Source organism: Cricetulus griseus, chromosome 4 (genome assembly GCF_003668045.3).
Source record: "Cricetulus griseus strain 17A/GY chromosome 4, alternate assembly CriGri-PICRH-1.0, whole genome shotgun sequence".
Taxonomy (NCBI): domain Eukaryota; kingdom Metazoa; phylum Chordata; class Mammalia; order Rodentia; family Cricetidae; genus Cricetulus; species Cricetulus griseus.
In genome coordinates this window covers 133,655,056-133,670,612 of record NC_048597.1, presented here as the reverse complement: position 1 = coordinate 133,670,612, position 15,557 = coordinate 133,655,056, and the positions used below count along the sequence as shown (strand labels likewise).

At 50.5% G+C, this 15,557-nt stretch overlaps 1 protein-coding gene across 1 annotated transcript in view; it reads left to right on the top strand.

Moving 5' to 3' along the window:
- The window catches only part of Col5a3 (collagen type V alpha 3 chain), a 51,795-nt gene that overhangs the window by 23,787 nt on the left and 12,451 nt on the right, over positions 1-15,557 (top strand). Inside the window, exons 31-49 of the mRNA XM_035444199.1 lie at positions 77-121; positions 253-306; positions 2,107-2,151; positions 2,348-2,401; positions 2,541-2,648; positions 3,842-3,895; positions 8,160-8,213; positions 10,306-10,350; positions 10,578-10,631; positions 10,759-10,803; positions 11,321-11,374; positions 11,496-11,549; positions 12,129-12,182; positions 12,302-12,409; positions 12,567-12,656; positions 13,140-13,193; positions 14,306-14,413; positions 15,183-15,290; positions 15,375-15,428. Coding sequence (XP_035300090.1) covers positions 77-121; positions 253-306; positions 2,107-2,151; positions 2,348-2,401; positions 2,541-2,648; positions 3,842-3,895; positions 8,160-8,213; positions 10,306-10,350; positions 10,578-10,631; positions 10,759-10,803; positions 11,321-11,374; positions 11,496-11,549; positions 12,129-12,182; positions 12,302-12,409; positions 12,567-12,656; positions 13,140-13,193; positions 14,306-14,413; positions 15,183-15,290; positions 15,375-15,428 — 1,242 coding nt within the window. The remainder of the gene's footprint in view (positions 1-76; positions 122-252; positions 307-2,106; positions 2,152-2,347; positions 2,402-2,540; positions 2,649-3,841; positions 3,896-8,159; positions 8,214-10,305; positions 10,351-10,577; positions 10,632-10,758; positions 10,804-11,320; positions 11,375-11,495; positions 11,550-12,128; positions 12,183-12,301; positions 12,410-12,566; positions 12,657-13,139; positions 13,194-14,305; positions 14,414-15,182; positions 15,291-15,374; positions 15,429-15,557) is intronic.

Here is a 15,557-nt window from a genome sequence, read left to right as displayed (position 1 = left end):
CTGGGGCAAGAGGAAGGTTTGGGCATTCGTATGGCAAATTTGAGCTTTTGATGAGTTGATGTGTTTCTCCACCAAGGGTCACCCAGGCCATGAGGGTCCCACAGGAGAAAAGGGGGCCCAGGTGAGTGCCCAGGAGGGTGGCTGTGCTGGGGACAAGGTGTAGTACGTAGTTGTGGGACAGTAAGGAGACAAAGGGTACTGGGAACAGGGACGGTGTGGAACTGGATAGCACTGGCCTTATTTTCTTTTCAGGGTCCACCAGGGTCAGCAGGCCCACTGGGCTATCCTGGACCTCGGGGTGTGAAGGTAGGTAACACCAGAGGGCTTGAAGGTAGGATGGTTCATTAGTGTCGGTGTCAGAAAACCAACTTAGGGCTAGACATGGTGGTGCCTGTCGGTGGCCCCAGTATTTGGGAGGCAGAGGCAAGAAGATTGCTGCAAGATTGAGGCTAGCCTGGGCTATACAGTGAGTTCTAGGCCAGCCAGGGCTGAATTGCATTATTGTATTTTGAGACTTCGTCTCACAAACCAAACACTAACAACACACACACACACACACACACACACACACACACACACACACCTGTAATCGAAGTACTTGAGGGAGGAGGACCAGCATTTTAAGATTAGTCTCAGCTATACAAGTTTGAATCCAGCTTGCCTTAAAATAAGAATTAAAAAGAGCACTGTGGCTGTAGCTCAGTTGGTGGTAGCATGCTTGCCTAGCATAGAGGGAACCCAGGTTTCATACCCAAACCCTATACTCTCAGTGTGGTGGTACATGCCTTTTGTCCTAGCGTTGAGGTGGTAGAGGCACAGGGATTGGGAGTTCAGTGTTTTCCTTAACTATTAGTGAGTTTGAAACCAGCCTGGGCTAAATAAGACCCTGTCCCCAAAACAAAATGAAACAAAACAGACAAAAAACCACCTCAGCACTCGGGAAGCAGAAGCAGGAGGATTTCTGAGCTTCCTCACCATCCTGGTCTACAGAGTGAATTCTAGGCCAGGTAAGGGGAGCTACTGTTCCCCAAAACAACATGAGTCCCTCTCTCGATGGGCACTGATGGTGCACACCTTTAATCCCAGCACTAGGAGGCAGAGGCAGGAAGATCTCTGTGAGTTTGAAGCCAGCCTGGCCTAAGAGTGAGTTCCAGGACAGCCAAGGCTATCCAGAGAAAATCTGTCTGGAAAAAACAACAACAACAAAAAAGTCCCTCTTTAAAAAAAAAAAAAAAAAACAAGACAGAAAATAAATAAATTGAAAAATAGTATACTAATGGTTCTGTTTTATTGTTAGTACTTTTGTTCATCTTTTTCTTTGCTTAATTTATAAATTGGACTTTATCATATGATGTGTGCACAGAAAAGGCAACACAGATAAGAACTGGGTCTTATCAGCTTCAGGCAACCCCTGGGGGTTTCCTTGCTTATTTTGCAGATTACTGGGGGACTGTGGCTGCAGCCTGTGTTGTATCTGAATCTAGACACTTTGTAGCCAAGGGAGGGGCTAGTGGCAGCCAAAAGCTTTCTTAACTGTGGACCAGTGAATTACTGTGGGGCTGCAGAAAGCCATGCTGTTTCCAAACACATAGTTGTATCAGCTCCAACTGCTAGTTCATTCTGCAGCTGAGCCCAGTTCCGTCTCAGCCAAGTGCAGTTTGTCAGTGTGCTACAGGCAGGAAGTCAGTCCAGGGCATGCACGGGATAGTCATGCTGTCACCAGGCACAGAGTCTCCTTGTGGTCAGCACAATGGGGGAAACTCTCCCCTGCCTTGGGAGCGAGGCTGGACTCTGGAATGTTCTTTCTGCTGCCAGAAGGAACTATGGACACTGTGTCCTCAGGAAGTAGAAATGAATGGCACGGAGATTCAGCTTCCCTGTTCCCCCTACGCATATGAACTTGGGGCGGGTGGTGGCTACCAGGCATGCAGTGGGTGGGTACAGTAAGCTGAGAAACACACTGAAGGGCTCTGGGGAGACAGGGCCGTTTCCTTCATGGCTTCCCACCACACACTTACAACTGTCCTAACAATTTTAGGTTAAGGGGGAAGTCTAGAGCCTTCCTTAAACAGGAAAGGAGACTGAGAGCTCTTTTAATTTTTTTAGGGTACCTCTGGCAACCGGGGTCTCCAAGGAGAGAAAGGAGAAAGGGTGAGAATGGAGGGGTTCAATGGGGGAGGGGAGGAGGGAGTCCCCATAAAGAGGCCCTGGCCGTGGCCCTTCCCTAAAGCCCTGACTTCTGAGCTTCTCTTCCATCCTTGTTTCTTTCTACTACTCCCCCTTTCTCTCCCCTTTCTCCCTTCTTCTCACTTCTCCGTCTCCATCTCAATTTCTATCTCTCCCCCAGGGAGAGGATGGCTTTCCTGGCTTCAAGGGTGATGAGGGACCAAAAGGCGACCGGGTAAGACCAGCTCTAGATGAGGGACTGTGTAGGTCTAGGGTGGTTTGGGGAAGACACAGGGAATGAGCTGGGGTTCATTAAACAGGATGGGCAGAGTAGGAAGGAGGAATGACTATTTCAATCGTCCTTTTTGTTTCAGGGAAACCCAGGACTCCCAGGTCCCAGAGGAGAGGATGGCCCAGAAGGACAAAAGGGGCCTGAGGGACTGGCTGGGGATGAGGGTCCCCCAGGAGCAGCAGGAGAGAAGGTGATCAGATGGGGGCTTACTTGCTGCTGTCCTGCCACCCAATACGGAGATAGAACCAGGGATTTTCACATGGTAGAAAATAGCTGTACTGTAGAGCCATGTCCCAGCTCCTCACTGGGGAATTCTAGGCAGGGGCTCTATCACTGAGCCATTCCCCAGTCCCTCACTGAAGGATTCTAGGCAGGGATGTAAGGCTGACCTAAGTCCCTGCCATACTTAATTTCTTTGCTGAGCATTGTAAGAGCAATAACTTGCGCATACCTGTGGGATTTTTGTTTTGTTTTGTTTTCGAGACAGGGTTTCTCTGTGGCTTTTGGAGGCTGTCCTGGGACTAGCTCATGTAGACCAGGCTGGTTTCGAAATCACAGAGATCTGCCTGCCTCTGCCTCCCGAGTGCTGGGGTTAAAGGCGTGAGCCACCACTACCTGGCTGCACACACCTGCGTTTTATTCTCCACAGCTACTTTGTGTAATACACATTTTTAAAGATTTATTTTGTTTTTAGCAGATCATGGTGGCGCATTCCTTTAATCCCAGCTCTGGTGGGCTGGAGTTGGGCCAAAGGTACATAGATCTCTATGAGTTTGAGGGCAGCCATAGTCTTGTCTACATAGTGAGTTTTAAGACAGAGCTACACAGTGAGACACACACTCTCTCTGTCTCAAAAAATGAAATATATATATATTGTTTTTAAGTTTTTGGCTTTTTGAGACAGGATTTCACTGTGTAACCCTGGCTGTCCTGGAACTCAGTCTGTAGTGCAGGCTGGTTTGAACTCACAGAGATCCACCTGCCTCTGCCTTCTGAGTGCTGGGATTAAAGGCGTGCGCCACCACAGCCCAGCAAAAAAGGAAAAATTTATTCTTATTTTTAATTGTGTCTGCATGAGTCATTCACACATGAGTGCAGGTGCCTCTGGAGGCCATTCCCTGAACTACGGTCACAGGTGGCCATGAGCTCCCTAATGTGGGTGCTGGGAACTAAACTGCTGAGCCATGTCTTCCAGTCCCTGTAGTCAATATTTATCCCCATTTTACAGATCTGGACACTGGTTTGCACGGGTGAGTGAGCTCCCTGCAGGCACACCCCTCGTAGGAAGTCAGTTTCTCACTCTGCTGTGCGGGCATCTGAACCTTCCCCTCTGGCCTCTAGCTTGCAATGTCTGACCTTTGTCCTACAAACTTTCTTCTATAGGGCAAGCTGGGAGTGCCAGGTCTCCCAGGTTACCCAGGGCGTCCAGGACCTAAGGTAAGAGGCCTTGACACTAGAGGTGGGCAGGGGAAAGGTTCAGGCTGTGATCTGAGGGCTGAGGGCAAAGAGGGGTGTACAGCTCATGGGTCATGGGGAGAGCGTGAAGTAGGACCTGGGCATCACGGACTTGCTCTCAGATGGCCACTGCTTATGACCTACACGATCCTGAGTGAGGCTCTTCAACCCACTTTCTCAGCGGCTGAGTAGAGGCGCCTGTGGTGTCTGCCTTCTTCACTTGATGCTTTTTGGTGTGGCTGTTTGGTCCATCAACCAGCCGGGTGTGTTAGACTGTTTTCTATTGCTATAATAAAACCATATGAAGCTGGGTACTTTATGAAGAAAAGAGGTATGGTTAGCATAGTTTTGAAGACTAATAATTCAAAATCAGAGGTCTCTACTGATTGAGCCCTAGGTAAAGTCCATCCCTGGCTGAGTTACTTTGTTAGAGGATGATGCAGTGGTGAAAGCAGGTACAAGTTAGAGTGATCCAGGGATGGGATGGCCACATTTATTCCTTAATAACCACCCTCTCAAGACCAGAGAGACAGCTGTCAGTACAGTGCTGGCTGTGAAAACACAAAGCCCGGCATTTGAGTCCTGGTGCCCATGTGAAAAGCCATATGTGGTGGATGGCAGTGGGGAGGTGGAGAGGAGGGTCCCTGGGGATCAATGGGCAGCCAGTCTAGCCAATGAGCAAGCTCCAATTTTAGTGAGAGACTTTATCTCAAAGAGTTAAGGTGGAGAGGCTAAGGAGATGGGTCAGTGGTGAGAGAGCTTCCTGCAACAAGCATTCGAGTTCAGATTCCCATCTCCCACTTACACATCCAAGCTGGAGAAATGGCTCAGCAGTTGAGAGCCCTTGCTGCCCTTCCAGAGCTCAGTTCTCCATTGCCAGCTCAACTGTCTATGACCTCAGTGCCAAGGGATATGACATAGTCTATTCTCTGCCAGCAATCCTCTCTCTCTCTCTCTCTCTCTCTCTCTCTCTCTCTGAGACACACACACACACACACACACACACGCACACACGCACGCACACATGCACATACTAAAACAAAACTCTTAAATGGGAAGGAAAAAAGTCCAGGCAAGGCCTTGTGTGCACCTGTAACCCCAGGGCCTTGGGTGGGTGGGTGGGGCGAAACAGGAGGATCACTGGGGTTTGTTGTCCACCAGCCTGACTCCATGTTCAGTGAGAGACCCTGTCTCAAAGGAATATGACGGAGAGCAAAGGGGAGGATGTCAGGTACCCTGCTCTGGCCTCTGCTTGGACACATGTTCATACACTGTCTTAGTTTGAGTTTCTGTTGCTGTGAAGAGACACCATGACCATGGCAACTCTTATAAAGAAAATATTTAATTGGGGTGGCTCACTTACAGTTTCAGAAGTTCAGTCCATTATTGTCGTGGTGGGGAGCACGGCAGCATTCAGGCAGATATGGTTGGTGCTCACTTGCAGGCAACAGGAAGTTGACTGAAAGTCACACTGAGTGAAGCTTGAGCAAAACAGACTTCAAAGGTGACCCCCACAGTGGCACACTCCCTTTGAAGGTCATTGTCTTTCAAGCTACTGCATGTATCATGTGTGCATGCCCTCACATGCTCTCACACATGCATCCCACACACTAAAGTGGAGCACAAAGAAGTCACCCAGCATTGACTTCTGGCTTCCACATGCGTGTGCACACACAGGGACACACATGCACCAAACAAAAGCCCTCTTGGGTGAGTGAAATAATTCAGTAGGTGGAGGTGCTTCCTCCAAACCCCAGGACCTGAGCTTGGTCCCCAGCACCCCCTTGGAGGAAGGAGAGAACGGATCCCTGCCAGTCGTCCTTTGATGACCACCACATGTATGTGATGGTACACATGCACCCAGAAAATAGACATAGTAAAAGTGTCTTAGTTTTACTGAGACAGAGTCTCACTGTGTATAGACCAAGCTGGTCTTTAACACAGAGATCCACCTGCCTCAACCTCCTGAGTGGTTGTCATCAAATATTTTTTTTTTAAAAAATACCTTTTCTAAATGTTTTTTTTAGATTTTATTTATTTTTCTTTTGAATGGGTGTTTTGCCTGCATGTATGTCTGTGCACCATAGATGCATGCAGTATCTGCAGAGGCCAGAAGAGGGCGTTAGATTCCCTAGAACAGGAGTTACAGGATGTTGTGAGCCTGACATGTGGGTGCTGGGAAGCAAACCCAGGTCCTCTGGAAGAGCAGCCAATGCTCTTACCTGCTAAGCCATCTCTGGGATTTAACTGGGTGCCATGAGAACTCTTAACCCTCCTTGCTAGTCCTAAAGACCTCCCACTACACTGCGCTCCTAAAGGTGCCCAGCCAGGGGTGGGGCCCACAAAGACACTGGAACCCCAACAAAGGGAACTCACAGAAATGAGATCTGTCCAATCTTGAATTGATTATGACCTAACAAGTCTACTTATACAGAAATGAGGTTATGTAGAAACATGTGTGCCAATGTTATGAGGAATAAGAATTCGTGTGAGATTGTGCCACACCCCAGTCTGCATCCTGGGCGATCCAGCGTGAGTGTTTGTGTAAAGTCACTTGAGAATTGGAAGATACATGGAAGCAAATTTGAGTGCAGCATTCTTTTTTAAAAATTACATTTATGAGCCTGGTATGGTGGCACATGCCTTTGATCCCAGCACTCGGGAGGCAGAGTCTGGTTGATCTTTGAGTCTGAGGCCAGCCTGGTCTACAGAGTGAGTTCCTGGACAGCCAGTACTGTTACACAGAGAAACTCTGTCTGGAAAAACAAACAAACAAACAAAACATTTATGGGCTAGAGGTTAAGAGCTCTTGCTGCTCTTGCAGAGAACCTGGATTCAGTTCTCAGCACTCACATGGTGACTGTAATTCTATCTCTAGGGGACCCAGGACCCTTTTCTGTTCCCCATGGGCACTAGGTACACACAGATAGGACAACTCATGGTCAGTTCTCTCCTTCGGTCATGTGGGTGCTGCACATCAAATCTGAATTTGGGTTGGTAGCAAGCTCCTTTACTCACTGAGACATTTCACCAGAAACAGAATTCTTCCTGAGTTCCATAATTTTGTTGTTTGGAGTTGACATGGTTGCCTTGCCCACAGCTCACTGAAGACCAACTTTTTCAGACAAGATGTATTTGGCTCACGGTCTTGAGTGGCCCTGTGACTTTTGCTTCTGGTGGCAGGATGAAGGTGGCAGACAGGAGCCACTCACATCATGAACCAGGAGAGTGGGAATAGAGGAGAGAGGTGGGGAGACAAGAGAGAAAGGGAAAGGGAGGGAGAGAGAAGGGAGATACAGAGAGACAGAGGGAGACCAAGTCACCAATCCCAGCCATAGACATGCCCCCAATAAGCTAACGACCTCCCACAAATTCCCATCCCCTTTTGTTGGCCTTTGGGTTGCTTGTTTTGTTTTTGTGTTTGTGTTCAGATGTGTGTTGGCCTCCATATGTGCAGATAACCCTGGGCGTGGAAGCTGGAGCCTGATGTCCAGTATTTCCCTCCATCACCCCCACCTTGTATATTGAAGCTGGGTCTCCCACTTGAATCCAGAGCTCACAGAGGCCAGTTTTCTGGCTAGCCAGTTTGTTCCTTAAGGGACTCCCTGCTTCTACCTCCTGAGTTCTGAGACTACAGGGGGGCTGCCACACCCACCCACCAGCCCTTCTTATTTTTTGTTGAGACAGGGTACCATGTAGCTCTGGCTGACCTTGAACTCCTGATCCTCCTGTTTCACCTCGAATGCTGGGACCACAGGCAGATGCTGCCACACCTGTGTTATGTGGTCCTGGTGGTGGAGCTCAGGACTTCCTGCATGCTAGGCGGGCGTTTTACCAGATGAAATGAGAGAATGTGCGAGTAGTCCCCTGACATTCTCCCATGGCTTCTCTATGTGTGTTGGCATGTGCACCTGCACACATAAGTATGCACGCCACATACACATGTACACAAAATTATAAGTGACGAGTGACTGATGGCTTTGTGTAGACCTAAGAGAAGAGCATTTAAGGTGAAAGAAGGGATGTGTGCAAAGCCTCTGTGGAGGGAACATGCTAGCATACCTGGGGAAAACGGAGGAGGTCAGTGTGGCTGCTGTGAGGTGAGAATCAGAGATGAGGTGTGCAGGAGGGTGGAGGCTGAGCTGGGGCTGGAGGTGATGCAAGAAGGCCAAAGGATGGAGCCAGGGGCTAATTCCGCCTTATGTTTACTAACCCCAGAATCTCATGTTTCATTCTGTCTGTTCAGGGATCTACTGGATTTCCTGGACCCCTGGGACCACTGGGGGAGAAGGGCAAAAGGGTGAGTTGTGATTCAGGGGGTATGGGGAGGGTCAGCCTGGCCCAAGGGCAGAGCTTTTGTATGCCAGGAGGTCAGTGTTGGGACAGCTGTGCTTGTTAGAATAAGTTTCCCTGTCAGCCAAGGCGTTCAAAACTCTCCCACAGGCACTCCCACTGACAGACGTCTGCTCCCACAGATGCTCCCACTGACGCTTCCACAGACAGACACTCCCACAGACACTCCCACAGACAGACACTCCCACAGACAGACACTCCCACTGACGCTCCCACTGACGCTCCCACAGACACTCCCACAGACAGACACTCCCACTGACGCTCCCACTGACGCTCCCACTGACGCTCCCACTGACGCTCCCACTGACGCTCCCACAGACACTCTCACGGACACTCCCATGGACACTCCCACAGACACTCCCACAGACAGACACTCCCACAGACAGACACTCCCACTGACGCTCCCACAGACAGACACTCCCACAGACAGACACTCCCACAGACACTCCCACAGACAGACACTCCCACAGACAGACACTCCCACAGACACTCCCACGGACGCTCCCACGGACGCTCCCACGGACGCTCCCACTGATGCTCCCATAGACACTCTCACGGACACTCCCATGGACACTCCCACAGACAGACACTCCTACGGATGCTCCCATGGGCTAGCCTGATCTAAACAATCCCTCATTGAGACTCCCTCTCTGGATGGTTCTAGATTGCTGAAAGCTGACAATTCACACTAACCACCACAGGGCTGGAGAGATGGGTCAGTTAAGAGCACTGGCTGCTCTCCCAGAGGACTGGAGTTTGGTTCTCAGTGCCCTGTCAGGCAGCTCACGACCATCTGTAGCTCTGGCTCCAAGGGGTCTGATGCCCTCCTCTAGCCTCTGGAATACCTGCACTTTCTTTTCTTTTTCTTTTTTTTTCTTTTTCTTTTTCTTTCTTTCTTTTTTTTTTTTTTTTGGTTTTTCAGACAGGGTTTCTCTGTGGCTTTGGAGGCTGTCCTGGAACTCGCTCTTGTAGACCAGGCTGGTCTCAAACTCACAGAGATCCACCTGCCTCTGCCTCCCAAGTGCTGGGATTAAAGGCGTGCCCACCAACGTCCCAAAACACCTGCACTTTCATGTACCAACCCACACCCAGACACACACGCACATGCACACACACACAAATAAAAATAAATCTTACAAAAAGAAAACCTAACTGATACAGCTCTATCCCTTGTCAACAGGACACACTAACACATCAATTTAAAGCCATAACCCCCCACTTCCTGTCCCCAGAGTCTCATGCTTCTTTTTTGTTTGTTTGTTTTTGTTTTTTTGAGATGGGGTTTCTCTGTGGCTTTGGAGGCTGTCCTGGAACTAGCTCTTGTAGAACAGGCTGGTCTCAAACTCACAGAGATCCACCTGCTTCTGCCTCCCAAGTGCTGGGATTAAAGGTGTGCACCACCAACGCCTGGCAATCATGCTTCTTTCTGAATGTAAAATATAACCTAACTTGAAAAACCTCCTGGTCTTTCTTTCAAACTGCCAATGCTTTAAAAGCCAAATATAAGCCGGGTGATGGTGGCGCACGCCTTTAATCCCAGCACTTGGGAGGCAGAGGCAAGTTCTGTGAGTTCGGGGCCAGCCTGGTCTACAGAGTGAGTTTCAGGACAGTCAGAGCTGTTACACATAGAAACCCTGTCATGAACCCCCCTCCCCCATAAAAACCCCAAACCAAAAAAAGCTAAAGGCAAAAACAAATTACAATGCCATGGAAATGATTCCTATTCACAAGGGAAGACTAGAGGCATGGTGAGGAAATACTGGACCAAAGGGCAACTGAAACCCAGCCGGGAAAACACCAGATTCTGTAGCTCCATGTCTGATATCTGGGGCTTCTGGTTAAAAGGGCTTAGGGCTCCACCCCTCCAGAATTGTTGCCTACAACAGATGTCTTCCCTTTGGGCAAGCTTCGCTACGTGCATGCAGTTTCCTTTGCAGATAGCCTTGTATTCATACATCCCCATCTGTAAACACATATGTATCTGTGTATCTCATGAAGCACAAGGCAGTTCTCACTTGCTGTTTTGACTTGCTTTCCAGGGCAAAGCAGGGCAGCCAGGGGAGGAAGGAGAACGCGGTGTGCCGGTAAGGAAATGACTCCTGCTCCACACAGGAGAAGATCTGAGGGAAGATGGGTATTGAAGTCATGAGTGGGCAGGCAAGGGCTTGGGTCCTGTCCTGTCCCTGTCCCTCCCTGGTGGAGCTGGAGGGACTCTGGAGGAAGGGACCCTGTGTGGTGGCTTCTCCCAAGCCCACCCACCTTCTCACTTCTCTCCTTTCATTTTTCTTTTTAAAAATCTCTTTCTATGCAGGGCACTCGAGGAGACAGGGGACAACCAGGGGCCACAGGCCAGCCTGGCCCCAAGGTATGGGAGTGAGTGGGGGCTAGGGGATGACCAAAGGCCCTTTGTCTATCTCAGGCTAACTCAGTTTCCTGCCCAGTCCTCCCAGTTGAACGTGTTCTGGGCTTGAAGCTCATTTCTTCTGTTCTAGGGTGATGTGGGCCAAAATGGGTCTCCTGGGGCCCCTGGAGAAAAGGTGAGTGAATGCGTGTGTGAGAGTGAGTGGGATTCTGAGCAGTGTGTGTGTCTGTAATGAGCTCAGCCTCTAAGGCCAGAGATCTATGAGTTCAATTCCCAGTTGTGCTACTTGCCTGCTGTGTGACCTTGGGCAAGTTGCTTAGCTTCTCTTTCTTCAATTTCCTCTTTTATAAAATAGGGTAATCACGGTCCCCACCTGAATGGGCTGCAGTGATGAATAAGGTGTGCTGCCTTAAACAAAACAAAACAAAACAAAACAAAACAAAACAAACCCTCTTTGTGCTTGTCAGCATGTGGAGGTCAGAGGACAGCTCGAAGGAGTTGGTTCCCTCCATCCAGCTGTGGGATGTGGGGATGAAGCTCTCTCAGGTCATAGGCTTTATCTGCATAAATGCAAGCACCTTTACCCACTGAGCTGTCCTGCCAGCACTGTACTGGCTTTTAGGGTCATTTTTGTGGACTTAAATGCAAGACACTCAGGAGAGATGAGGTAATGAATTTTGGTTCCATTTCAGGGTCTCCCCGGTCTGCAAGGTCCCCCAGGATTCCCTGGACCAAAGGGTCCCCCAGTGAGTGATGTCACCCTGACTCTGAGTCAGTGGGGAAGGGTGCAGGGTGGTGTGGCTCTAAATCTTCTAAGTCTTCTAAATGAAGCTCCGAATCTTCATTCCCTTGTACTTTGTTCCCCAGGGTCCTCAGGGGAAAGATGGGATACCTGGTCACCCTGGACAAAGAGGAGAGTTGGTGAGTGACCCTTGACCTCTGACTCCTGACTATGTTGGGCCTTGTATGTGGACAGAGGAGCATGTGCTTGTAGATGTGGAGACCAGAAAAGGGTGCTGGGTGTCTTCCTCTGTCTCTCTGCATCTTACCTTTTGGGACTGAGCCTGAAGCTTGCCATTGTGGCTAGGCTGGCTGGCCAACAATTCCCAAGACCCACCCACCTGTCTGTTCTCTACAGTGCTGGGGTTACAGGCATGAGAACTGTTCATGGCTTTTACGTGGGTGCTGGGATTCAAGCTCAGGTTCTCTTGCCTGAATAGCAGGTGCTCTCACTCACTCAGTCACCTGCCTGGTTCCCACCTTGGTTTTTGAGACAGGGCCTCTCACTGGAATGTGGGGTTTGCTGATTAGGAAAGCCTGGCTTTCTAGTGAGCCCCAGGGGGCCACTGGTCTCCATCTCCCTGTCACTCAGATGAGGCATGGGTCACAGCACACCCAGCTCTCTGCATGGGTGCACAGGGCATTTTACACACTGAGCCCAGGCCCTTGGGCTCCCCTTTTCTTCTTCCCATGTGACACCCCTTTCTGTTTCTTTCCTAGGGCTTCCAAGGTCAGACAGGCCCCCCTGGACCAGCTGGTGTTCTTGGTCCTCAGGTCAGACTGGGCCCCAGCAGCCTTTTTCCCTATTTTCATCACCCAAGAACACACGGGGCTGGAGGTCTGATGTACTCCCCACCCTCAGGCTGTTCAAAATGTCCCATGCTTGTTTCCAGGGAAAGGTAGGGGACGTGGGGCCTCTGGGCGAGAGGGGCCCCCCAGGGCCCCCTGGACCTCCTGGTGAACAAGGTCTTCCAGGCATGGAAGGCAAAGAAGGGGCCAAGGTAAGATCTTGGATAAACTGCCCCAAAGTCATCACCCAAAACATGGGCCTCACATTGTGGGAGGAACAGCTGGAAATTAGCCACTTGGGAAGGGGGTCAAAGTCTGGGGGAGACATCCCATTTCTGAGTCTAACTTCCTTTCCTTGGCTCCCTGCAGGGTGAGCTAGGACCCCTGGGGTCCCCCGGAAAGGAGGGGCCACCTGGGCCCATGGGCTTTCCTGGCCCCCAAGGAGCCCCTGGTGACCCAGTGAGTATCTTTGGAGAGTCCACTGGAGTGTGGTGCTGAGGGGCAGAGAAGAGGAGGTTCTTCCAGAGTGGCTACAGTGATGGCAAACTGGAGAGGGGAGCCTGGCTAAAGACATGTAATGGTTATGGCAGCCGATGAGATAGCTCAGTAGGTGAAGAGGCTTGCTGCCAAGCCTAGACCTGAGTTTGGTCCCCAGGACCCACATGATAGAAGTGTCCTCTGACCTTGACAAGTGTGCCATGGCAAGTGTGAGCCACACACACACACACACACACACACACACACACACACACACACCACACACACACACAGAGAGAGAGAGAGAGAGAGAGAGAGAGAGAGAGAGAGAGAGAGGGTAGCAGAGAGATCTGCAGAACTCAAGGCTCACCTGTGGTATGTCTTGGGATAGTGAGGGTCCCACAAAGTGAGGGCAAATCCTTGGGATCCCTGGGAGATTTTCTGACTGGTCATTTCTTCCCTCAGGGACCCATTGGTTTGAAGGGTGACAAGGGTCCCCCCGGCCCTGTTGGGGCCAATGTAAGTATAAGCACTGGCTATGGGGGAGAGGGTTGGAGAGGCTGTGTCTTCAGAGCTTGAGGTTTTCAGGGTAGAGCCTGTGCTTTAGGGGAGTGCGGGTGTTGAGCACACCCAGTTTCGACCCCCAATAACCCAAGTCTCACCTGGGAAGCCTCAGCTTCCTCTTCTAAAATAGCTGTCACAGGACTGGGTGGGGAGCTGGCTTGTCACACAAGTTGGTAAAGTCCTTGCACACAAGTATGAGAACCTGAGTTTAGAACCCTAGCTCCTGAATGAATGTTGGTGGGTGTTGGTAGCACACCTGTAAATCCAGCCTGGGAAGCCAGAGACAAAGGGTCCCCAGAGGAAGCCGGTTAGTGGGACTAGCCATATCAGTGAGCCCTGGTTTTGACTGAGAGACCCTGCCTCGATAAATATGGCGCAAGATTGAGGATGAGTCCTAGCAACAACCACAGGCCCACACATACACACATGGCACACGCACACACACGTGTGTCCATATGTGTACACACACATACACACGGAAAAAGAAAAATATTATATGGGCCACATGTGGTAGTGCAGGACTATCCACCGGCATGTGGGAGGCTGAGGCAAGGGGAGGCTAGCCTGGTCTACTTACTAAGGCCCTGTTGAAGGGAAGAAACAGAAGGGAGGGAAGGAAGGAGGGAGGGAGAGAGAAAGGAAAGGGGAGAGAGATGGGAAAAACAGAGTACATGGAGTGTCGGGAAGAGGACTTTAAACCGGCTGGTTGTGGGAAGCATCCCTGAGAGGTCATATCTGAGCCGAGGCCAGAAGAGATGAGCAGCAGTCCTGGGGGAGCCTGGGTATAGGACCACGTTCCACAGGTTTGAGGAGCAGCAAGGTCTGTGTAGCTGGGGCTGAGTGAATGAGGAGAAGATGATGGCAAACCATGCGGTTGTGGTGGGGGCAGTTCATACAGGGCTTCGTGGGCCTCAAGAGGAGGAAGGTGGGAGCCACTGAGATTTGTGGAGAGGGTCATTCCCTATGTGCTCAGGAGCACCCTCTGGCTGTGTGTAAGATGTGACACTGGTGTCAAAAGTCCTGTCGTTTTAATCATTCCTGATTCCTGGCCCTCCTTCCTTTTCCAGGGCTCCCCAGGTGAACGTGGTCCTGTGGGCCCTTCTGGTGGCATTGGGCTTCCTGGCCAGAGTGGTGGGCAAGGCCCTATTGGTCCTGCTGGTGAGAAGGGGTCCCCGGTAAGTGTCTGTTGGGTGACTTTTGCTGGGGAGATTTGAGCAAGCATCTACTCACTCCAGATAGGACATCAACAACTGACCAATGAACTTCTATTTCTGTGGGCTGGGGAGAGGAGCACTCAGTGGGTAAGAGCACTTACTGCTCTTGCAGAGTACCTAAGCTCCGTTGCTAGCGTCCACCTTGGTGGGTTCACAGCTGCCTGTAACTCCAGCTCCAGGTGATCTGTCACCCTCTTCTGGCCTCCGTGGGCAATTGTGCCCATTTGCACAGACCTACCCATTCACATACACATACACATATACATAATTAAATATAAAATAAAACTTTAAAAAAGCCGATTTTTAAAATGATTTTTGCTCAAGTCCAGCTTAATGAAGTTGTGGGCTTATTGGGATTACTTACAGGAGCATGGGTGAGGAGTTACAAAACATAGCTGACACAAAGATAGCTGCATTACTGAATGGCCATCCCAGTCTGGCTCATGGCTCAGAAGAGCTACATTCCTGGAGCTCCCTGTGCAACTTTCAGGCAGTTTGACAGGCCAAAGACTCTCCCTGATAGTTGTTAACTGCTCCTACAGCCTTGAGGAGGGGGCCTGGTGAATCCTGTAAGTTTCAGGAACTTTCTGAGACTTGTGGGTTGTTTGTATCCTGAAACTTAAGGAACTATCTTCAGGATGGATAGTTTCAATTTTAAAGAAATTTTTATATGGATGTCTTCCCCTGTGTCCCCTGCTCCTAACTTTTCTCCATCCTCTTCTTCCATCAGGGAGAACGGGGTGCCCCTGGTCCCACTGGCAAAGATGGTATCCCAGGGCTGCCAGGGCTTCAGGGACCCCCTGGAGCTGCGGGGCCTTCTGGTGAGGAAGGAGACAAGGTGAGGGGACTAAGGGGAGGGACTGCCCAGGGAAAGTGTGGGTCTGGTGGGGGCTGGACACTTCCTAATGTATTTGTCCTGCAGGGGGAAGTAGGGATGCCTGGTCACAAGGGAAGCAAAGGGGACAAAGGAGATTCGGTGAGTGGGCCCCCCAGGGAGGGTATGCTCATGGGAGGGGATGGCCTAGGCTCTGCTTCCCTCAGCCGAGTTTTGGCACCTAGCTCACTGGAGCTGAAGGTCCAAAGGTCCCTGTCTGAGCCCTGACAG